The 24,307-nt window shown below is 50.3% G+C and overlaps 1 protein-coding gene across 1 annotated transcript in view; it reads right to left on the bottom strand.

Moving 5' to 3' along the window:
- Positions 1 to 24,307, bottom strand: part of GLI2 (GLI family zinc finger 2) — a 175,376-nt gene that overhangs the window by 57,044 nt on the left and 94,025 nt on the right. Inside the window, exon 2 of the mRNA XM_004674725.2 lies at positions 66 to 171. Coding sequence (XP_004674782.1) covers positions 66 to 171 — 106 coding nt within the window. The remainder of the gene's footprint in view (positions 1 to 65; positions 172 to 24,307) is intronic.

Raw genomic sequence — 24,307 nt, 5'->3', positions numbered from 1 at the left:
GACAGAGGCGGGAGAGGTGGCCGAGGTGATGTCGCCTGGGGCAGCGGGCGGAGGGCTGGACTTACCCGTGCACGCCATGGACAGCGTGAGGCTCGTAATGGTACCTTCCCTCCTGGTGTCGCATGTCAAGCGGTAAGGGAGCATGGAACGGTGGCAGAAGTTGCTGCGGCACTGCGGAGGGGGAGAGAGAAACAGGACTTCAAAAAGTTTGCCCCTCCCTGGCAAAGCCATTTTCAAAGAGCTTTAAAGCTCAATGAATTTCAGAGCAAGGCAGTCGAGATGGGGGCTCCTCCATGCCAGCGCTATCACACACCCACGAAGCAGGATGAATAAATAATCAAAGTCAGACCGAGAACCCTACATCTTTCACATAAAAGATCCCCAACCGTGCTCTTGACAAAGACAAGCAACTAAGTACTCTTTGAACTCCAGGAGATTACAGGCCCGGCCCGCAAATCAGGGCTGACAGAGCCGGCAGGCTTCTGCCCATCCCGCCAGCCTCCGCGGCCTGCGGCTCCAGCAGCCCCAGGTTACGTCGGCACCCGGACGCAGCCGTTACACCGGCTGGAAATATTTACCTAGAACCACCTCTGAAGCCAGGGCCCATTCCCAGCTGCGGTCAGCTTCAGGAAGGCCAGATCCCACTGAACTGCCTGCCCAGGCCTGTCAGGGGCACACAGCGGACACCTACGTGGGTCTGTTAACTCTCCAGCTCTTAATATTAATTAGTGACCCTGGGTGTGCCGGCAGGACCTCTGAGATACAAACACCAACACGTGAGCAATCGTTTTCAGAGGTGAGTCAGCCCCTGTCTGTGCTTGGCCTGTCCTCAACAAATCATCATAATTGTAGGATGCTCTTTGCTTATTAAAAAAAAAAAAAGTGCTTGGGTACCCTGGAGGCAAACATAATTATAGGCTTCAGGAAAACAAGGCTCTTTAAAAAGCAGTTAGACTGGGAAAAAGGGCTCAGAAGTGGAGAGTTCTCCATCAACTCTCACTCAGGCAGAAGGTATGGGTCAGTGGGAATCAGGTTTGAGTCTGAATTGCTGAGCATTTTAGAGAAATACAATGAGTTTGCTGGGCATACAACTGGTCAGCTGACTTCCATGTCTACAGTAATAAATGCAGGCAGATAATGTTGTTTCTGTGCAGACAGATTCTGGTACTGCATTATGAATTCCTTTTCTTAAAAATTATGATAAAATGTATATTTTAACCATTTTTAAGTGTACAGTTCAGTGTGATAGCACTCACATTGTTTTGCTAGCACCATCCAGCTCTAGCATTCTTCACTTCCTCCAACTCTATAACCATTAAATAATAACTTTCTATTCTCTTGTCCCCAGTTGCTGGCCACCACCACTCTACTTACTGTTTCCATGTATCTGATTATTCTAGGTGCTTCATGTGAGTGGACTCATACAGTAGTTGTCCTCTGGTGACTGTATTATTTCACTAAGTAATCATAGCATTGGTCAGCATTTCCTTTTTTACAACTGCATAATACTCCATCAACCCCATTAGTCAGTCAGTGGACAGATGCATGATTGAGTGTAAATCATTCTGAACAAGAGGAAACTTTTCTCCTAAAACTTTAACCTTAATTTTTACATATTCAATTTTATTGTCATAATTCTACAATCCTAGCTCCATCCGTGGGGGTTGTGTACAAAGCAAGTGAATCCATTCACCTTGATTAAATCAATTTGCTAAACCCAGACTGCAGCGATCTTGGACTTACAGGAGCCACAGTGTAGGAATGTTGCCCGGTCCCTCTGACTCACCCCTCACTTCTGAAGCTAGTTATTACTGAAGCCTCTACCCTTGCCCTTGTCTCCTTAACCCATGACTAGGTGGCCTCTGAGAGTCAAAGTCCTGAGGGCAAAATTGCTGCATAACTCTAAGTAGGCTTCCTTATCTCTCTGAGTTTGTTGGATCTGAAAACGGGTCACAGAAACTAGTAGTATGGTTGGTATGAAGGTAGAACATTTCTGCAGGGTTGGTACTGAGCCCATTGGCACTGAGAGTGACCACTGAGGATGGCAACTATTACGAATATTTGGATCCCCACAGCCTATGACCAAATTATGCATATTCCATTTACTAGCTGTGGGACCTGGGACAAGTTAGTTGCTCACTACTCACCACAAGCCCTCAGGGGGTGAGGGCCACAGGAGGCTGGCTGACAGACTTGGCACAGACTGGGTCACCCAGCCACCCAGTGGAGTCAGTAGGAAGCAGTATTGGGCATACTGCATACAAGTAAAGGACCTTTTGGATTTTCATAATGGACCAGGCAGATCAGGTTGCAGTATTATTAGCAAGATAAAAATGGCTTGCTTCTGTGTATTTTTGAACATTTCCATACATATCCAAGAGCCCCCAATACCTCCACGGTGGGTTGTATTAGGTCCATTTCACAGATAAGGAAGTGGAGACCACAGAGGATTTCAGCACCAAAGTCACAGGCTACAAGGAGAGCCAGAAGGCGAATCCAAGGTGATGCCCAGCCCAGATGAATACACAGGGGCGGCCTCTGGGAACAAGTATGATCTGTGAGGTCCCGCTGCACCCACCTTACTTATGTATTGTATTTAACCAACACACAGTGGCAGGCCTGACTTTTGAAAATGTCAACTCTGGGGTCTTTACAGAGACCGGAGGAGGCTGTATTCACCCCAGAATTCCTGATCTTCACACTGGCTATCCCCCAGCAACTTCATATGCTCCTTTTCTCCTTGAAGTTGTACCTGGAAAGATTGAAGGGGATCCCCCAAAGCCATCTGATCCAGCCCCCCCCCACACTGGCTGTGAGCAGAGATGTACAGTCTGCCAGCAGCTTGAGTGTGACAAATTGCGTGGTAGTGCTCATCTGTGATGAAGTCTGCTGCCACACGGGGCTTGATGACAGCACCTCACACTTTTTGGGAAAACACGAGGCTCAGAGTGGTGTGTGTCTGTTTCTAGGAATGCAATGACCAGGCCTTTTGTGCTAGGTGCTTTCTTGCTCCCCTCCCCTCCAAGACCTACATGGTTGCCTGAGAACAGCCCAGCTCCCAGTGTACAGCTGGTCCTACTGGCCTGAGCATTCATGCTTCAACACAGCTGTACCCTGCTCTGGCTCCAGAATGGACAGATGTGCATATGCTCAACTAGCAGGTCAATGAGCAAGGAATCGAACCCAGGGACCCCCGCTATCCACACCTCTCTGCCCATTCTCAGAAAAGCCACCAAAATCATGCACATCAGCGGGGTTAAGTTTGGGCAACAGTCACTGGATGAGTATGATGAGTACTCATTTATTTTTCCATTCATTCATGTACTCCCTCATTCATTTCCTCGTGTCATGGGCTTGTTATGTAGCAGACGCTGTTCTAGGCCTTGGAAGCAGTGAGGTGTTGAGGCACCACACTACTACCTTGGTACAGCTTCCCCTACTTGAGGATACCAGTGGTGAACAAACTGGCAACGACATCTATAACAAGGTCAGAGGATGCTGCAACTAAAAAGGAAAGGGGAAGGGAACAGAAAGGGGACTTGGAGGAATTGCGAGGAAAGTCAGGGCTCCCTGGAGGAGGGGGTGATCCAGAGCAGGGGTGCAACAAATACAAAGACCTGGCAGGGGAAGAGCCCTGTGAAGTCACAGGAAGGTTAACTGGGCTGGAGCCAAGGTGTGGAGGTGGGAGCCAGGAGAAACAGTCTTAGAAGACCTGGTAGCTATGGGAAGACCATGAATTTGTTTTCGGGGGCTCTTGCACAGGGAGTCCTGTGCTCTGATGAAACTTTTCAGAGGGTCACAGAAGGGGTCAGGTGGAGAGGGCAGAGGTGCAAGCACGTGCCAAGAATCCCAGACTGGCCCTGTGAAGAAGAGGCAATGGAAGTTTGGTAAAATGACGTCCCCTCTCTGGGCTCACATTTATCCATCTGTACAATGGGGATTAGACGAGCTCCAATGTCCTTCCTACCAATATAATCTGGTATAATCTCAGATTATAATCTCAGATTATAATTTGAGTATAATCTCAGTCTGTGACGGTCACTGCTCCCAGCCATGACACGCGAGGCTTTACAAAGGACTCCCAGCAGGTGAGAGAAAGACTCGGGGTGCAGGCACTGTTTCCTCTTCATAACTCTCTGTGCATCACACCCACACAGGGGCCCTTCTAAATTCACTCGGCTCACCAGCCAGTCACCCAGCCCATGTGTAGGATTACCCCGCTCCAACCACATTGTCTTTTCACCCAGGTAGACTGAGGGGTAAAGACTGGCCCCAGCACATCTGAGGCCTCAGGACCCTTTCAGATGAGCAGGAACTGTCCTCGCATACCCTGATGGAAACCCAGAGACTCAGGAAATCCCTCCATCCAGAGCCCATCAACAGCACCCAAAGAACATGAAGATAAAGAGCCTTCAAGTGACATATTGAACAAGATTCTTCCACACATTGTTTTCATTGTGGTTTCTCTTTTTTTAAGTTAAAAAAAAATCCAAACTAAATCATGTCCTTCCGGCAGAGGGGGAAAACATACACACACCATATGCCATTTCAAAGAAATGGCTCTCTTTTTAAGTTTCTGGGGAAGAAACTCTAAGATGGGAATTTTCTATGAATAGCCCCCTTCCCTCCCCAAAACGCACATTTGTTTTTGATCCTCTATGGAAAAGACTGACAGTCTGAGAAGCTGAGGATGATGGAGCGATGGCTGTTTTTTGAAACCCCAGCATTTCTCTGCTTTAAGTTTGAAACAGCAAATGCGCCTTGGCTGGTGGTCCCAGGGGTGAGGGGCTGTTCGGTGCTCTTGGAATAAGGATCATGCTGTGTGAGTGAGGAGGTCTCACACAAGAAAGGAGGCAAGGAGGACCCATCCGGGAGCCAGGCTCCAGATAATCACGGCCCATCATAAGGAGTCTGGTGCATCCGAAGGGAGAGGACGGTCAGGGGTCGGCAGAGTGTTCAGACAAAGAATGGAGGAAAGAGTCATCCCAATGTGAGCAAGCAGCTGAGCCAGTAGCAGGAGGAAGAATCCACAGAGGAAGAATCCTCAGATGAAGTCATGTGTTGCTACCACACAGAGGCGCTGTCTCATGGCTGGGGTGGTTAGCCAGGTGAAGAAGGCCATCTAAGAGAGGCTGGGTGTGTTGGGGGATTCTGTCTGGGCTGTCCAGTCTCTAGAGAGGAGCTTGATCTGCAAGAGGGGTTCAGCATGGAGCATGCTGGCCGATGTGCTCAGTGCTGGGACCAGAAGAAATTGGCTTCCTGGAGAAGTCACACTGAGCATGCAAAACACAGGTTGGGGTCTCTGGAAGGAGGTCTGGTACTCAAATACAGGAGTGCCTGTGTAATGAAGGGGCACACCACATCTCAGTGCAGCCCATGGACCCTGGAGGGAGGCTAGAGCCAGGATAGGGATCTCTATCCTTCTCGGGTAGCTGGTCAGCCTTTTTGGCCATCACACATTGGTGGCTATGTCACCAATATTCTGGTGGGTTCCAGCCAGCCTCTGAGAAGCTGAAATGGAGACATTCCAATTTGGTGGGGCTGGGCTTCTTGGCCCCTAGTTTCTCTCCAACTACAGGGGACTCTGCTTGCAACTCCTTGTTAATGACTAAATGACTGTATTCCTTTACCTCATATTTCCCCTAAGTCTTAAATGTCAGTAATATGCAGTGCAATTGTTTCATCATTTTTCTTATAAACAAACAAAATTTGGTAAAGTCAGTGTGAAACAAATTCACACTAAAGTGCGTATGACTTACCAGGTGGCTTCATCCCTAATGGAAGCACTCAGGCGGTACTTGTGACTTGGAGAAGGGAGGGAGGGGAAGGTAGGGTGAGGCGGAGCAGACCTGCAGTCAAACCCAGTGAACTTGATAATGGCAGTGAAATCTATCTTGCTTCTGAGTTACACATCAGTCAAACGATAGTCATAAGGGCGATGACCCATCCCCAAGGCCCAAGGAGCTTGCAACAGAAGTAGGAAGCATGAGACCCCCTAAACCCAGACAGTTTTGGGTGTGAACCCTGGTTTTTGTTGTTTACTAATGCACCAAGCTTTAGCGTCTTCATCTATAAAAGAGGAAGGACAGCATGGTTTGTGTATTTGCACTGCTGGCAGTGAGCAGATACTTGGAAAACTGAATTCCCTTTCCTCATCATTGTGAATCCTAGAGGAGATGTGCACCAGGACCCTGGTGCAAGGGGCAAATGGGATCTTTTCCCTACTCCCTGGCTTAAGAGATCCTGAGATGCACCACACAGGAAGCCAAGTATGACATCTACTGCTGAATACACATGCTGTGCAAATTCAGTGGTATCCAACTAGTTTGTTCACGTGGGGACAGGAAGAAATGGTGGGCCATAGGCTTTGGGATTTTGCAGGAAAGGTCATTGACCAGCAACTGCGACCACCCCTCACCCCCCCAACTCTACATGCTCAGTCACAAGGAGGCTCAGTTCAGCTACTATGAACTCTAGTGTTTCCTACCGTTCACTCCCTAGCGTCTGCCTGAGGTGAACAAGAGGACTCTTGCATGGCCCGGTATTTCAACATTGCTGCAAATTTTGTTTATGAGGTTTTTTGTTATTTTTTTTAATGATTTATTCATTTATGAACAGAAGAACTGGGGTACAGGCCAGAGGTGTGGGCTGAGGGGATTCACCAGAGACAAAGCAGGGAGCAGAACAGGAAGACCTACTGCTGAAACACACTGCTGAGGGGAGCAGCAGGCAGGTCAGGAGAGGTCTGCCACACCATGTGGGTCACCTCCCTGGCTGGGGATTGAACTTGTGCTGCAGTGGCTGCAGATAGCTTCATAGTGCTGTACTTTAACCCCTTGTGCCACCAGAGAGGGACTTTTTGTGGTTATTTTTTTTTTAACGTATCCTGTCTCCTCATCTGCCTTCAGCCACCTCCCCTTGCACCAACTTTCGGTCATAACTCAGCTCTTGGGAAAGTTGGTGGCAAAGGAAGAGCAAGGCAGAGAGAATGTGATTGGTCCCAGGTGGGTGATGTCTGTTAACATGCAGGGAAGAGATGACTATGGCACCTTTATTTGACGCCAGCCCTTCAGTTATTGCTGGACACTTGCTGTCTGCCAGGTAAGGCCTGTGTTTTAGGCATTAAGGCTGAGCTGGCACATAATCTCACAGAACAGAGCTCTGCTATCTCCCACTGCTGTGGATACCTCAAGCTTACTGCTCTTACGGAACTCGGTAGCTAAAGGCTTCCCACATGAACAGAAATGAGGGTGCCAGCTCCATCCAAAGAGGGGGCTGGATACTCTCTCCTCCACCACATGGGTCTGACCTAGGAATATGATGTGGTTCAGTCACATCTCTCCTCTTACTAGACCTTGACCTGCAGAGGCTCCAGCTCCCACCTTCTCAGCCTTCTCTGGAATCCACACCAAAGCTGCCCACCACCCAGGGCAGAGCCCTGAGTGCCACCCCACCACAGTCCAGAGGATGGAAGTCACACCCACAGCCCACTGCCGCTCCCCCTTACAGTCCCTGTAGGAGGGACCTGCTCATGTGCTCTGGAGACCCCAGGAAAAGGAAGCGCAGTTCCTGCCCACCTGGAGTACCCAGGATTCCTTTGTGGAGCTCTCTGCAAAGCTGGAGGGCCTGTGTGATTCTGCAGGGGGGAGGGGGTGGGGTTCCGAGTCAAGAAAGGGAGGTTCTATGGGCCCAGGGCAGCCAGGAAGACTGAAAGAGGAGGCTTTGGAGTTGGGTTCTGAAGCGATCAGGGCAGGGAGAGTCAAAGGACAAGGGGGAGGATAAAGTTTCTTCAGGTTCATAGGTAGTATAGACAGAACAGATGTGCCCTGACGCATAGCTGTGCAAAATGTGACTCCGGCCCCAAATCTTGCTCCTCCTGTATAGAAAGGACTAAGAACACCTCTTCCTGGGGATTGAATGACCAGACACACCGAACAGGGGCACCTGATGGAGGCAGCACCTATGGGACACTAACAGTGATTCTCAGCTCACAAATCACTTGCAGGGCTTGCTAAAATGTGGTTTCAGTAGACCTGGAGTGGGCCTGGAAATCTATGTCGATAACAGCGGTCCTGACAATGCTTGTCAGGGGCCACAGGAAGAAAACCACAGGCCTCTGACACATTCCCAGTGCCCACTGAGGCATCAGCATTCCCACTGCACTGGGCATAATAGGACGTCAGTGCTGTAGTTGTGCCTGCTATGTCTGTGTTCCTGGAGTGTGTGTGGAGCCGTGTGGAGCCAGAGGAACGCCACATGGTTGATGAGAGACAGCAATGGGGGTGACGTGGGAATCCCAGTGACCACCACCAGGGCTTCCGTGTAGCGGCTGTGGGGTCAGAACACACCTAGAAAGGCAGGCTGTGAAGGCACACAGGGTCTTGGGTTTTGTCATGTGACAAGAACAAAGGTGCACCCAGACCGGCACAGGCTATGGTGGCATTGGTGTTCCTCTGCTGGCTTGTGGTCCTCTGCTGGCCTCAGTCCACTTTGAAATGTGCCTGGTTCAAAGGCCAACCCTTCAGGCACATGCCTGCTCCCAGAGGGAAGAAAGTCACCAGTCCAGTAGCAGAGCTATGAGGCTAGAAGCATGCAAAAGTCCAGGAAAGCCTTATTCCAGCACCAGCAAGACTTGGAGGCCTGACGCTCATGGCACCATTATTCCCACAACAAGCCGTGGGGCAGGCTGCTTCCAGAAGCCCCTCCTATGCCCAGGTAACAGCCCATAGGAAGCACTTAATAAGAATAATAATATCTGAATGGCACTCCACAGCGTGCAATTAAAAAGCATTTCTGACTCACTTGAGGGGGGAGAAAAAGGCGAAATTAAAATAAGACAGGAAATTCCAACACCACAAGCTGGCTGGTGTCCGGCAGGCTGAGGCTGGGCTGCTCAAAGACAGGCCTGCTTCCACACAGAGCTTGGCAGGAACAAGGCCTCAGCTGGGCCCCCCAGCACACACCACCCATCCTTGCCTCGGGCTCGCCTTTCTAAGGAGGTGTTACATGACACAATATGACAAAATAGCTGCTGGAGAAAGAAAGAGAGCAAGCACAGTCCTAAAATCTATTCCCTCTGCTCTAGACTGGATGTTTTCATCCCTGCAAAGTCATATAATGAAATCCTAATGCTGGAGGTGATAGAGTTTGGGGGAGGGGTCTTTGGGAGGTGATTGGCACATGAGGTAGAGTCCTCCTGAACGGGATAGTGTTTTCACTGAGGGACCTGGTAAGCTCCTCTGTCCCTTTTGTTATGTGAGGACACAGAGAAGCCAGCAGTCCACGAAGCAGGAAGCAGGCCTTCATCAGACACAAAATCTGTTGGCACCTTGATTTGACTTCTTAGCTTCTGGAGTTGCGAGTAATAAAGGTCTGCTGCTTGTGCCACACTGTCTATGGTATTGTTCCCAATCTGACTAACACACCCTCAGGTAGGAGCAATGCCACATGAGGTAGAAAGGCCTTGGGTCAGAGGTGTGGGGCTGTGGTGGATAGTACTGAGGCTGTGGCTGGTGCTGTGGCCAAGTGTGGCCCCACCACCCATCCACACGTGCTTCCGTGCCTCGGTTACCTCATCCATAAAACGTCAAAAGGGAAGACTCTGGAGCAGAGATTAGCTAACATGCATGCAGAGCTTGTGGGGGCCAGGCATGCAGAAGGGCCCCCAGGAATGCAGAAATCATCTTCTTGGACACCTGCTTTTAACAAGGACTGAGAGATGGGGGGTGGGGAGGAGAAGCTCCCGAAGGGCTCTGGGGAGATCCTTCCCATCATAGGGAGGTCTCCCTGTCAGGATAAATGAGTATGGCCCCACATTAGGGAATTTTAGGACAAAATGAGCCTTAGAGATCAGACCGGATTAAGTCTGAAAAATGTCTTGTCCAAGAGTCTGTTCCAAAGAAAGTAATATGTAGAACCCCCAAATCTACAACAGATTTGAGGTCCAGGAAACAATGGCTCCAATGGTCTCTTTTATGAACCCCTAAGGGACCTTGAAGAAAGCATGAATCCAGCCCCAGGGAGTGGAGGAGAGAGTGTGCCACCAGCTGGAGCTAGAAGTGGGGCTGGCACCAACCTGGGTACTCCAGTGTGGACACTACTTGCACAGCTCTGCCTGCACAGACACCAGCCTCAGTCCTACTGGCTCCTGACAGCCTCATCTAACTTGTACCAGCAACCTTGGCTGCCTCAATACTGTCCTGTCCCTGAAACACCCACTTAAGGAGGTTGATCTTCCTTTATTATTTATTTTTTTTAAGATTTATTTATTTGTGCATACAGAACAGGCCAGAGGCTCAGGGGTGGCGAGAGGCTTCACCAGAGACAGAGTGGGGAGCAGAACAGGCAGATCGACGAAGTACACTGCTGAGGGGAGCAGTGGGTGGGTCAGGAGAGGTCTGCTGCGTCATGTGGTCACCTCCGGGGCAGGTGGGAATCAAACTCATACGGAAGTGGCTTTAGCTTCTCAGTGCTGTGCTTTAACCAGCTGCGCCACCAGGGAGGGCCCTTTATTTTTTTATTAAAGATTTATTTATTTATGTATACAGAACTGGGGTACATGCCAGAGGTGCAGGGATGGTGAGAGGCAGAGAGGGGAGCAGAACAGGCAGAATGACAAAGTACAATGCTGAGGGGAGCAGTGGGCGAGTCTGGAGAGGTCTGCTGTGCTATGTGGGTCACCTCCCTGGCCAGGGATCGAACTGGAGCTGAAGCGGCTGTGGTGAATTTCATAGTGCTGCGCTTTAACTCACTGTGCCACCAGGAAGGGCCCTGATCTTCCTTTTCATAGGGTTGTCTGTGCTGATCCTGTGCCTGGTCTGCAGGGCCCTGAAGATGTCACCTCTCCCTAGATGTACTTTGCCAGCATCAAGCCTCTTCCCATAGAGCTCTAGCACAAGTGCCCCCTAGTCTGGAGCTTGGGTGCTGCCTCACCCCCCTCAGAGTAACACGAGGGTCAGTGGTCACTGTGCTGTGGTGTTCAGGGACTGCGCTGTTTGGGTCCCAGCAGGCACTGGTGATGGTTTCGTGGGCTGCGCCCCTTATTTAGATCATAGTGTGATCTGAGACCCAAACAGGCTGTGAGATTCAAAACATGGAGCAGAATGTGCTGGAGAATAAGTGGCCTTCAAGCACTTCTAAACACCTCCTCACTTTCCCGCAATTAAGAGCTAATTACAAAATGCTTTTCATTCCTTCACTGAAGTCAGTCACTTAAGGACAACTTCTCGGCGCCCCTTGTGAGTAGGCTCCCAATGATTACATGTTACTCTAAGGGATTCTTTTCCTGAAAACATCCTCTATCTAGTCCCCTCGAGGTGCCATCCATCACACACAGCCCAGGTCCCGTACAGTGTGGACCACACATGTTATCTTAAACTTTCTAGAAGTCCCATTAAAAAGAAATAGGTGGGGCCCTCTCTGGTGGCACAGTGGGTTAAAGCACAGCACTAAGAAGCTAAAGCCAGTTCTGCAACAGTTTGATCTCTGCTTGCCCCAGAGGTGAAACACATGGCACGGCAGACCTCTCCTGGCCCGCCCGCTGCTCCCCTCAGCAGTGTGCTTCATCTTACTGCCTGTTCTGTTCCCCACTCTGTCCCTGGTGAATCCTTTCACCCCCTCCGCACCTCTGTCCTGTACCCTAGTTCTGTATGCATAAATAAAGAAATCTTAAAAAAAAAAAAAGAAATAGGTAATAATTTCAATAATAATACAAGTTCATCAGATATCAAAAATACTGTTTTCATATACAACCAATATGCACTTCTGTTTGTGCTAAGTCTTCAAAATCTATCGTTGGGTTTGCATTCAGTGCCTTGGTCAGAGAACTGGCGGCTGCCTGATTATAGAGATAGGCTGAACCACATACCGTTATTAAGACTTGCTGAGGGAAGTCTAATCAAGGGGGAAAAAAGCTCCACTCATATAGAACAATAAAGAAAGTGTGTCCATGAGTGTCTCCCCAACCGGAGTCCCTCCTCACTTCTGACTCTTAGCTCCCTGCAGACTTTTCTTTGGTCACTTAAAGCTAACAGTTATTATTTCTTCCCTCCCTTGCTCCCTCCTTTTAACTCACAATGGTTCCCCCAGGTCATTGGGTTATATGAGCTTCTGTGGATGAAGCCCATGGCCCGTCGAGGTGAGTAGATCACGCCTGTGCTCCCAGCCCCCTCACTCCCTCCTTCTACACCCCTGACTATCAGGAAGTCAGCAGTCTGTCTGCTGCATCTCCCTCGACTGTGCCACCCTTCACCTTCTCCGCAGGCTTGTTCCCAAACGAGGCAGTGGGTGTGCAGACTTCTCAGACCTTTTGGGAAATAAGAGGGTTCACCAGAAAGCAAGGGGGTTGCATCGGGCAGGGATGCAGAGAAAACACTGGCCAAGCCATGCCATGTAGCACCCCCAGAAGTTCTGGACTCAACTGGCTGAACGGTGGATCCAGGAAATGCCATTCTCTTTGGCTCTACCATTCCAGCCCATAGCTGCTGGTGGAAAAGAATGGTTCACTTCACCGGGGATGTGTGTGTGTGTGTGTGTGTGTGTGTGTGCCGGGCGGGACACTGGAGGGGTGTGTGTGTGTGTGTGTGTGTGTGTGTGTGTGCTGGGTGGGACGTTGGGCAGAGATCAGTCTACAGAATCCCAGGAAAAGCCCATTCCCCCTATTTCATGGGTTGAGAAACTGATACAGGAAAAACAGCCTTGTGACCCAAACCGCTGACCTGAGCAGTGCCCAGAATCTCGTTTCCTAGAATCAGACTACAAGAAGGGGCCAGAGAGAGGGAAGAAAAACTCCAAAGACTTCCTGGACTTCAAAAAAAAAAAACCTCTTGCAAAACAATATTTTGATGAGCTAAGTGTGTGAATTAAAAGCAGACGGAGCCTACTTCCTTTAAAATAAACAGGGTTTTAAAATCTAGGGGAAAACTCCCACACACAATGTGTTTTGGGGGTGGAGAAACTAGAGCTGCCCTTCCACAAACCCAAGAGAAGCTTGGCCCATTCCTTCCCCTTCAAGGTATGGTGGCAACAGCCCTGCCCTGTGGGCCTGGTGCCACTGGGGCACAGGGGACCCTGAGGAGGAATCCGACTGCTTGATGGGCAGAATCCAGGTCCTGCTGCTGTGCACAGAATGGCGTGCGAAGTCCAGCACTCTCCCGACCTCCCCATGGGCTGCCCCAGTGCCAGATGGACAGCCTCACGGGCCTCAGGAAGCCAGCTGTTTCACACCTCCCAGGTCTCCACACCCCATCGAGTTCTGTATCAAGTCCAGGCCACACGTGTCCTTCTGCCCCCTCTCCAAGTCAGGCAGAAGATGAGCCTGCTGACCATTTCCTCAGGCAGAACCCAGTGTCTGTTATGGAGGGAAGGAAGGTCTCGTGCCGAGTGAGTGCGTGTGAGTGAACCTTCTCACTACTGCAGAAGAGACCTCGAGGGTGACGAGATGGGCACTAGCTGCTGAAGATCTATGGGAGTGAAATTGGGATGTAGGAGAGAAAGACCTACTGTACAAACTAGTAGCAGGCCTGGTAGCATGAGAGCAGCAGCAGAAGAGCGATGTCAGAGTAGTAACAGCAGACTCAGGGCATTAGTAGCGTTAGGCAGAGTAGTATCAGATGGCATTCGAGTAGCAGTGGAGAGAGCAGTTGACAGCTCAGTACAAAGTACTTCAGTCCATCACCTCAGACCCTCCTGGGAGACTGAGCATGAGTGACTCTTGCAGCAAATGCTCCAGGCTGCCAACTCCCTTAGGCATGTGGCATGTGTTGACTGATTGACTTCTCATAGCACATGTGAGGAATACATTATTAATGTTATCATCCTCATTTGACAGATGAGGAAACTGAGGCACAGAGCAGCTCAGTAACCTGCAGAGGGTCAGTTATACCGCTCATCACTGTCGCAGCCTGACAAGCTCACGGCATCCATGGAAGGTCTTACCCTGCACTCCTACGGCGAGGACGGGCCAGGGCAGTCTCTTTGAGGACCATGAAGATCAAATGGGAAGCCACGAGGAGGCTCAGGTCTCCCTCTCGGTGCCTAGCTCCCAGCTCATGGCCATCTGGCTCAGGGCTGCTGTGCCATCTGAGCCACAGACATGGGGTGCATGAGGGAGGGGCGCTTGGTGGGTAAGGAGTTGTAGAGCTGAAAAACTCCAAAGAAGCATAAGGCTGGCTTCGCTATTACCACTTTCTTTCTGGCCTTTCCAAAAATGAGTGGCTCCCAAAGAGGAGCATTTCAGGGAGCAGCTTCTAAGTGGTGCCCAGGGATCCAGCAAAGTCAGAGGCAGGTCCGAGCAGGACCCGCGGGAGGGGTTATCTGTTTTCCCCAGCTGTGGTTCCTGGTGCCTGCTAATAACCCCCATGGATCATTCTGCCTGGCTGGGAAAACGCACTGACTGGCGTTAAAAATGGGCCCCTTTCCTGCCCGTGGCTTGGCGCCCCTTGCAGCACGTGCAGGCTGCTGGTTGCTAGCATGCTGCTGGCGTAATTAGGGTGGTGAGGATGGCACAGGGCCCACCCCAGGTCCCTAAGAGCGATTGCAGTTCAGAAAAAGCACCCACCTGCTTTTGCACTGATTAATGATGGGCCCCGCTAATAGCCCTGCTTAACACAGGAGTTTGTCAAGATTAAGTAATTGCCTTAAACAAAAAGTGTATTATCTTTAAGGCCCTGCTGATGAATGACTGGTGCTGGGAAATGGGGTGATGGATGTCTGTGACTCTCTGTCACCATCCTTCCTCCATTTGCATAAATGAAAAGACAGCCCTGATTAGGTGAACGGCCTGGCACACCCTGCCAAGGGGCGGGGTGGCTGAGGAGGGCTCGGCAATCACCCTGACTTCAGGCCTGTTGGGCACGTGGAGATCCCAAGCTGCTATTGCTATTCCAAACTTCTGGAGTGGGCAGAGGCCACAGTGGGAAGGGTGGACCCCACGAGGATGGAGCTGGGGACAGGTCAGCGGGAAGGAGGAAACCACAGGCACAAAGAAACTGTAGGTGGCCTCAGGGAGACCCTGAGGTATATGGGGCAGGCAGACAGCCCCACAGATGGCTAACCCAGCATATACACACTCTGTGTATCCACCACATAGATAGCTGTAGTTACCACTAAGGTTGTGAGCTATTTCATAAGGCTCTACTGCCCACAGGGTCAGGGGGCCAGCTGGTGGCCTGGGGTGAGCTGAAATGGGTTTAGATGAGTTGCTGTACAGCAGTCCGCTCCATAAATGGACGTCTGTATTTTTACCTCTGAAAATTGGCTTTCCAGGTTTGGGCCATGAAATCTATGTCCCTTCTCCAGGGCCCTTGAGCATACCACCTCCAGGTGGTACTTTGCCAAAGGTAATTCACAGAAAAGGACAAAGCCACATGTGGTGGGATGGAACTGGCAGGGGCAGGGCTGGCCAGAGCTAGTGGCCACTGGGAGGGCAGTTGGGAGGGAGAGCAGAGTTCAGAGTGGGGGATGGTAGGGCCCCTGGGAAGAGACTGGTGGGGCCCAGTTACGTTAGGAGAACCAGGAAGGTTCCCTGAGTGTGTGTGTGGTGTGGGGCTGGATAGGGTGTGTATGTGTGGTGGTGGGCGATAGGGTGACCCTCAGATGATCTCCCTGTGGGATCCTCTTCACCTTTCCAGCCACAGGACCAAGAAGGAAAGCCAACGATTGTGCTGCAATTCTGTGGTGATTCAGGGGACTTGCGCTATGGGCTCTCACAGTCACACTGCTAGGGGTTAGATCTTTAGCACAGAGGACATGGCAGCTTGATTCCCCACCCTGAGTCAGAGACATTTTTCAGGGCAGTGGAGACTAACTCGAGCACTGGCCTGAGCCCCTTGTCTGCCTGCATCTGGCTTCTGCAGACAGTCTGCCCACCAGCCGTGAAGTCTTCTTCCTAGTGGTTAATTCCCCTTCCCTTCTGGCCAAATAAGATTCTCAAACCCAACCACCCACCCCGAATCTGCCTCTGGGCTGAAGTGACAGCAGCAGAGCAGGAGATGTTCCCATAACATTGGTTTTCCCCAAACCACAGCTTCAAGGCAGATGCCTTGTGTGGCCTATCAGCAGGGGAGGGAGAAGCCAGGGGCTGCGGTGGTGGCCAGGTCTGCACTGGGGAGCCTTTCCACCCTGGAAGTGAAAGCCGTGCCTTCTTCCACCTTCTATATGGGCCTCAGGGTTGTTCCACCTCAAGGATCTTGAATCTGCAGACTTAACCAAGGGCTCTGGATTCTTTGCCCCTTCCAGGTACTTCCAGGAACTCACAATGAACAAGAGCACATGCCTGAAAGGTGGTGTGGACACTCAGGGGTTCGAAGTATCTCCACAGAGCTACCACGCAGAAGACATGGGGAATGTTGCTATCTTGTTTCACCCAGTGCCCAAGGATGTGTCACCTCAGGGCAACCCATGTCCACACCACAGGCTCTGGCCAGTCCTGGGCGCCCTGCTGCCACACCTAACCTTACTCTGGCTGAAGCAGAGAGGAGAATGAGAGACTGTGAAGGGCCTCTCCGGTCACCCCTGGAGACATCCCGTTAGAGACAGTGCTTTCTGACTCTGACTCCTCAGTCTCTGCAGAGATGGTCTGCCCCGGGAATTCAGATCCTGGGCGCCCAGCTCCCGAACCCGCTGCCTCCCACCCAGTGCAGGAGAAGGGCCAATCCCACCACACCCTGCTCCCTCCGCTCAGTGCCTGCCTTGTCCAGAGAGTCTCATCACCCATACATGGGAGACATGACCCCTTCCCCAGCCCCTAGTTCAGAGTCAAGCGCCCTAGTAGGCTTCCTCATGGACACAACACCCAGATTGCCTGACTGCAAGTGGACACCACGCTTGGAGTCTGAGCTGTCACCATGGCTCTGCCCATGGTGAGCACAGTGAGCCTTCTCAGAGCAGGCTCAGTCATCCTCTGGAGTGTACACGCCATTCAAGCTAAAAAGGGGGTCAGTAATTATCCAGGGCCCAGCAGAAGGAGCTGGGATTGACCAATCTGAAACAAACCTGAAGGGGTGCAGGGGGTGGGATAGTCCACTCTCTCATTGGCACAGTAACCTCAGGGGTCTCCTACATCTGACTCCCAAATACCTCCTCTCTGCCTGTCCCAATGTTAGGTCTCACAGGGACTACATAGGGCGACAATGGCCTGCACCTTGCCTGGAAAATCTGTGATTTTCCTGAAGAGCCCTCCAGAGGTAGGCTCCAAATGAACTGTGCTACAAGCCCAGACTTGGGGCAGCCATGGGCAGTAGACAGAGCCATGCTCAGGTCAGTCTGGGCCTCTGGCAGCAACCCAACTCCTAAAGGGCACTTATCCCAGGCTCTGTCCTGAAAAGAGGAGGGTTATGGTTTCCTAACCCTGTCTCTAACACTGATTAGCTGTGTGACCTTGGATTAGTCTCTTAACCTCTCTGAGCCTCAGTTTCAGTTTCCTCCTATGTAACTTCCTTTGTAGGGCCCTTGGGAGTAATTGGTGAGATTAAATGTAACCTCATGCCCATCAGGTAAGCAGTTCTGCACCCTCAAAACTGGCACTGGATGGTACACAAAGGACAACACCTATCTGCTTTCACCGTATGTGTCTGTGTGTGTGCCGCATGAAGAATCCTCACTTTCCCCACCAGCAGGTCAGGTTTTAGCTTCCGCTCCCCTCTTGTTCTCTCCCTCCCTCCATCTCCTTCGCAGGAACCAACAGCCCCCTTTTACAGTCCCTCATGCAGGCCCCAGGGGAGCCCAGGGCTGGCAGAAATGACTGCTAATACTTCCAGGCACATTTACTGAAACCTTTTGACACGGAGGATATTTTTATGAGATAAGTGCCCTGTGTCGGCATCAACTGGCAAGTTTCATTGCTCACATTTCAGTCCTGCAAAAAGCCTTTTTCAATCACTGTCCGTGGCAACGATAAACTTTAATGGCTGAGGGAAACTCTGCAGCTCAGGCAGTCTGTCCCTCCCTGCCCCCGACCACCCTCTTCTCCCCATATGGTCAGGGCCCAGGCAGATGGTGAGGGTACCATCATCCACCCAGACTCCACTTCTCAACCTCAGGGGATTGTAGGCCTTGGAGACACATTAGAAACATCAGGGAGCTAAAAAAATTCCAACGGCTTGCCCAGCTCTCACCTATTGAGGTCATCTTGGGTGGGTTCCCAGGGGATTGCAATGGGCAGTGGGCACTGAGAAGACAGCCTGGACCACAGCCCCGAGCAGGCCACTCCACTGCTCATGCATTCACAGACACTCCGGGCCGACGTGCCCTTCTCTGCTTGATGGTGTGAGACTCAAAACGCACAGTCTACGAGGTCACAGAGTGCCAGGAACTGACGTGCTCATGGAGCCAAGGTCCTGAGCAGTCACTGAACGCGTTCGAGTGAGTATCTGGGTGGAAATCTGGGATCTTACAGAGTGGGCAGTTATGTTCAGGGCTGGAGTATGAATGAATAGATTCTGCCTTCAGGAAACTCCCCCACCATCTGTGTCCCCCAAACAAGGACTGGGCTTTGTGTTCCCGAAATACTCTCTAGAACACCCCCGTATGTCCCAGAAGTGAAGTGTGTCAGGGCCTCCACCCATGCTCCCTGTCATTCCTGATACTTACAGAGCTGTTCCCACTGTTCATGGCTATCTTCAGGGATGGCCATGCTCCTGGGACTGAGGTGAGCTGAGAAGAATGGCTTCCGCTTCACTGTTTCTCATTCCATGCTTGCTACCCCTGACCCTCATGACCCCCCTAATCTCACCACACACTCACCTGTCTCAGCACACACCTGCCTTCCCTGGCCCTCTGACATGGTCATAGTCACCTGTCTCCTCTGGATGCCCCCTACCAGCCTGTTCTCCTAGGTTTTTTTTTTTTTTTTTTTTTGACATAATCCCTCCAGATCTTTGGGGAGGACTAAATGTGGGACTCAGAGGAGAAAAGGGGTAGAGTAGAAAGAAGGAGCAGAATCTTGGAGACTCATCTTGCCTTGATCCTTATTGCTGCTCCATCGTGTCTGGCGTGCAGGTGTCTGTGCAGAGGATGGAGAGATTGTCATGTGCTGTTCAGCACCCGAGGTGGATGAGAAGACATGAGGAATGAACAAAGGACCACAGAGCCAAGTCTGACTCACAGGTTGGCTGATTTTTCTCACGCATCCTCAACCAACCTGTCTTCTTGAATTGTGCCGACACCAAAGGCCGAGGATTCTGGGCTGTCTGTCAGAATGAAGGGGGAGTAGGACCCGGTCTCTCTCAAGGCAGCTCTCAGGGGTTGGGTTACCAGCACACGGCACCCACGGCAGGAGGCTGATGGGCAGTTTAAGGAAACTGTCTGAACTACCTTTTCCTACCAAATCAAAAGCAACCAAACCACAAAAACAAAAAACTTGAATTTCCCTTCACTGGTTGTGAGATCCAAATTCTGCTCTGTAACACTGGTCTCCATAAAGGGAGGACCACCCCTCCCTTAACATTGTTTCTTAAGTCTCACTTCCCCCGCCCCCCCCCCCGTCCTCAACCCCTGCCCCAGCTTGAATCATTTATTACACAGCCTCAAAATGAAGCACTTCTACAACCCCCCAATATACTCCCCAATACAGGCTCCACCTGTCCTCCCCCATCCATCATGGCAACAAAATTCATTTCTCCTTGGGAGATGAAAAAAGCCCAACATTGGGGACCAATTAAACATTTCCTTTGAAATGCAGGCATGCTGTAGACTGCCGAGGGTGAACTCCAACCTCTGATGAAATCAGAACCAGATGCTGGGAATTGGAGGTGCCTGGCCTCCAGCCCCCACAACCCGTCACCAAGAGGGATGTAGGGAAGGCAGCGCAGACACTGGAAGGGCTCTGGCTAATGTCACAGCCCAAGTTCATGGCACGAGCGGCAGTTTTGTTTTCTCCATCACCTATGACAAGAAGTGAGGGCCCCTGAGAGCCCCAGGAATACAACACCTCCCAGCCTTCACTCCTCCCTCTTATTGTACATACTCACTGTGATCTGCCCTGCATTTGTATTTTTCCTCATAGCCTCCACGCATACTCAAGCCTGAAAGGAACACGTCCTCACCCACAGAAGGGCTAAGGGGTTCTGCAGAGATATAGCCCTTGACCATAGAGTGTCAATTACTATGAATCAGAACTACTATTTTGCTAGACCCTAGGTTCTTCTTACTATGGTGTGTTTTCTCAGCAAGTCCTCTAAAATCATGTGTTCAATAGCTACAAGAGTGTGCTGGCAAATATAACAACCAATTCTGGATGGGAGGGAGAAGCCCTGACTTGCAGTGTTTGCCAATTTCTGTGATGTAAGAGATGCAGCTGGGCCCTCCCTGGTGGCACAGCATTAAGAAGCTAAAGCCACTTCAGCACAAGTTCTATCCCCACCCTTGAGGTGACCCATATGGTATGGCAGACCTCTCCTGACCCACCCCCCGCTGCTCCCCTCAGCAGTGTGCTTTGTCAGTCTGCTTGTTCTGCTCCCCACTCTGTCTCTGGTGAAGCCTCTCACCGCCCCACACCTCTGGCCTGTACCCCAGTTCTGCATACATAAATAATTTTTTTTTTTAAAGATGCCGCCACCAATAAGACCATCCAAGTCACTAATGTGGATTTGGGCGCTGGGCAGAATTGGTTCTCAGGAACTGGCATGAGCTGGCTCCAGCAAAGCATTGCCAAACTGGGTCTTCACAAGTCACAATGTTTACTTAAGTGAGGATTTTCTTCTTAAAATAATAAAAAAGACAGAAACACCTGGATTTCCTGAAAATTACATAATACCACTTTCTACCTGGGGGGGGGGATACTAGCAAGGTTTTATGCTTAATGAGAACACCCAACACTGGAAAGGTTGCTTTGGGGCAGTATGTTGAAAATAACTGTTACAAATAATTTGGTAATACAGTTCAGAATCATACCCCTTGACTCGGTAATCTCACCTTTTAACCTACTCCAGAGTAAAATCCTAGGTGGTGAAAAGTGTTGGCACAGAAACCTAGCTTACAGTAGAATTTATAATATCAAATGACTTAGGACAAACTAAAAGAGGGAACTGGTTAAATTCAGTATAATATCAAACTTCCAGATGATTCTAAAAGAATGTGATCAGAAACAATAAAAAAAAAGGAAGTGCTTGTGCTGGGTGTCTCCTTTCCAAAGGTGGGTTCTGTGTGCATTCTCTTTCTCCCAGGGTCACTGCTCACCAGGGTCACTGTTGTCCCTCTGCTCTCCTCCTGCTCACCACAAGTCTAGCTGGGAGCGGGGGGTGTGAGGACCCTCCCTGGTGGATGCTACCTCTCCACTAGCGTCCTGAAGTAATGCGTTGGCCAAACAGATGGGATAAATCAATGCCAAGGACGCTGTCACCCCAGGCAATCCTGAGCCACTCAATTTTCATGTGAATTTAGCAGCTCTGCATGGTTTTTAAGAACCCAATTGTATCTTGACACTTTTTAAATGATGCCTTTTTACATCCAGCCATAATTTATCTTTTACTTAGGAGCAACTCTACTTTCATAACCATGGTGGGGGGGGGGAGGGGTGACTTCCCTCAATTTACTATAGTCCACACTCAGTAAAACATGGATGACAGAGGTTTGCCAAATGTGAACTTCATGTCAGCAGCTCATTTTAGTAAAGCTTAAGTGGCTTTATTTTGAAAGAAAATACACATTTTTAAAATGTTTACAGATGCGAGTCAGGCTGAGAATAAGTGTGTGGGTGTGAGAAACAACTCACATTGGAACAAAACCCACAGCTAAGGTTTCTACCCTTCAGAAACATGGGTTGATTTCCCCTTACCTGAAAAAATAAATGATAATTAATAATAATTATCATTTATTTAATAAATAAAATAAATAAGAAAGTTAAAGATGATATCGAATTATCGAATAGTCCAAAGGGATATGAGTGACCAGATGGCTGTGGATGGGTCTCCATTAGTCATGCTCAACGAGTGATGTGAATCTAGGTTTGGCATACGGTAGCTGGGGTGAACCCTCAGGCTTCCTCCTCTGATCTCGAGCAAACCACAGAGCAGCACTTATTTCTTGAATAACATTTTTTCTATAACAACTATCGATATACACATCCTTTGGCTATTTTATCCAGAGGTGGTGAGACTAAAAGATAGCTGGAGAAGCAGAGCAAACAAGGTTTATACAGAGCTGCAAAGGAAGTAGGTATTGTCTTGTTTAATTCACACAGCCCTCAAGGCACCAGCTTATCATTCCTATGGTACAGAGGGGAAACTGAGGCAGCGAGTGCCCAAATCCTATGTGCCAGGTCACCAAGCTAGCTGGTGAGTTGCTTTGAGAGTTCATGGAGAAAACAGCCATTGAATTTGCCTAACAAAAGTGAGGTAAATGTTTGGAAGTTGTCCATCCTGGGCCTTGCTACTCTAAGAATGGTCCAGCCGCCAGCAGCCCGGGCATCCCCTGGTGTGTGTTTAAATAAAGACTCCGAGGACCCACCTCAGGCAGATCCAAAAATGAATCTCAGCAAGGTCCTGGGGTAATTCTTTTGAACACTAAAGTCTGAGATGCTCCAAAAATAGGGAAATATTTTGTTAAAGATGGAAAAAGAAGAGGCAGGAAAGGAGAGGTTGGAGCAGCAGCAGCTGGGATTCTGGGGAAGATGGGAGCACCCAGTATCTCAGCCACAGTGTCTGACTCGGAAGCCAAAGCAAACTTCTCGCCTGAGTTCACACTGTGGCTCCTGGGACAATGACCTTGTCTCCTAGAGGCTGCTTAGAAATGTCAGCTCTTGGGCACTAGTGCACACTTGGGGAACCAGGATTTGGGGGTGAGCCCCGCCATCTGTGTTCACCAAGCCCCCTGTGACACTGAGGTGCCAGGTAAACGAGGGGCTCCCACAAAGGGCCACTGTCCCCTTACAGAGCCATTTACATTTTCCTGCAGGCCCACACCTGGGCTGAACACCAGTGAGAACAGTCTGCATTTGTGCTCACTGTGCAAACCTCATTTCTAACGCATACTTTCAACTGGGACCTCGTTTAACCCTCCCTGCAACCACAACACAGAGGCTACCTGGACACCAGCCTTCCCAGCCATCAGTGGGAATCGAGGCTCCGTTATTTACAGGGCCAAGCTGGGCCTGAGCAGAAAGTGAGAGGAGAGAGGCTTTACTGGGACAAGCACCATCACCTTCAGTTCTCTGCAAGCTGCACCCGCACAGCCTACGAGGACTTCCAGACCACAGACGTGTGATGGTTCCACACTGGCCCAGCCAGGAGCATGCCTGTGGCTTATCCAACCCAACCCTCAGCCTGGGGAAGAGTGATTTTGCAGGGGAAGGGGTGATTGTGTTATGTGTTTGTGTGTGAAGAGAGAGTTATTTCCAAAAAAGGAAACCTTCAGAAGCAAACCCTGAAAGTGAGAAATGTGTTCTCTCTGCATCTAGGGTGTTTGCGTCTATGTTACAGGGATCTGCAAAGTCCGTCTCCCACAGAGATGCCCGCTTGTAAAACTCAAATGCACAAATGAGGCCCAGCTGTGGTTTCGCTCACAACACAGCCAAGGAAAGGGCTGGCCTGGCAGGGTGCAGGAGGCCTGCCGTAAGGAGAAGGCACTGGCGAAGGCCCCGGGGGTTTGATGGAGAGGTGTGAATGCCAGGCACCCTGCCAGGGAGGGAGCTGTCAGAGCTCCTGCCCTGCGCACCACAGAGCCTTCCATTTTGCTGTGTCCTGGAGGTGCCAGGTGCTGACAAATGCCACTGCTCCCTAGCTTTTCCAAACTCTGGCTCCCGTTCTAAAAACTATGGCACTGGGGGCCCTCTCTGGTGGTGCAACGGGTTAAAGAGCAGCATTATGAAGCTAACCCCAGCTGCTTCAGCACGAGTTCGAATCCCAGCCAGGGAGGTGACCCACATGTGCAGCAGACCTCTCCTGTCTTGCCCACTGCTCCCCTCTGCACTGTACCTTGTTGATTTGCCTGTTCTGCTCCCCAAGCTATCTCTGGTGAATCCTCTCACCCCCCACACCTCTGGTTCGTGCCCCAGTTCTATATGCATAAATAAAATAAATCATAAAAAAGAGTATATTTAAAAAAAAAAAAAAACAAAAAAAACTGTGGCACCGGCCTGCAGGCATACACAGGCTTAGGACTTACATGTTCCTCCTGGGCTGGGGAAGGATGTAGCTATGTCAGCCAGCAGCTGTGTCATCTGGAACAGGCTACCGAGCCTCACTTTCCTCTTCTACAAACTGGGAGTAGTTGCTCTTACCATCCAGTGTTGGGTGGTGATAAAATGAGACTTTCCATGTAAAGTGTCCAGCCCACAGTGGAAGCTCCATAAATGTTCATCTTCTCGCCCTAA

Source organism: Condylura cristata, unplaced genomic scaffold, assembly GCF_000260355.1.
Source record: "Condylura cristata isolate star-nosed mole 26May11 unplaced genomic scaffold, ConCri1.0 scaffold00002, whole genome shotgun sequence".
Classification (NCBI taxonomy): domain Eukaryota; kingdom Metazoa; phylum Chordata; class Mammalia; order Eulipotyphla; family Talpidae; genus Condylura; species Condylura cristata.
This window is presented reverse-complemented; position numbering and strand designations above follow the sequence as displayed.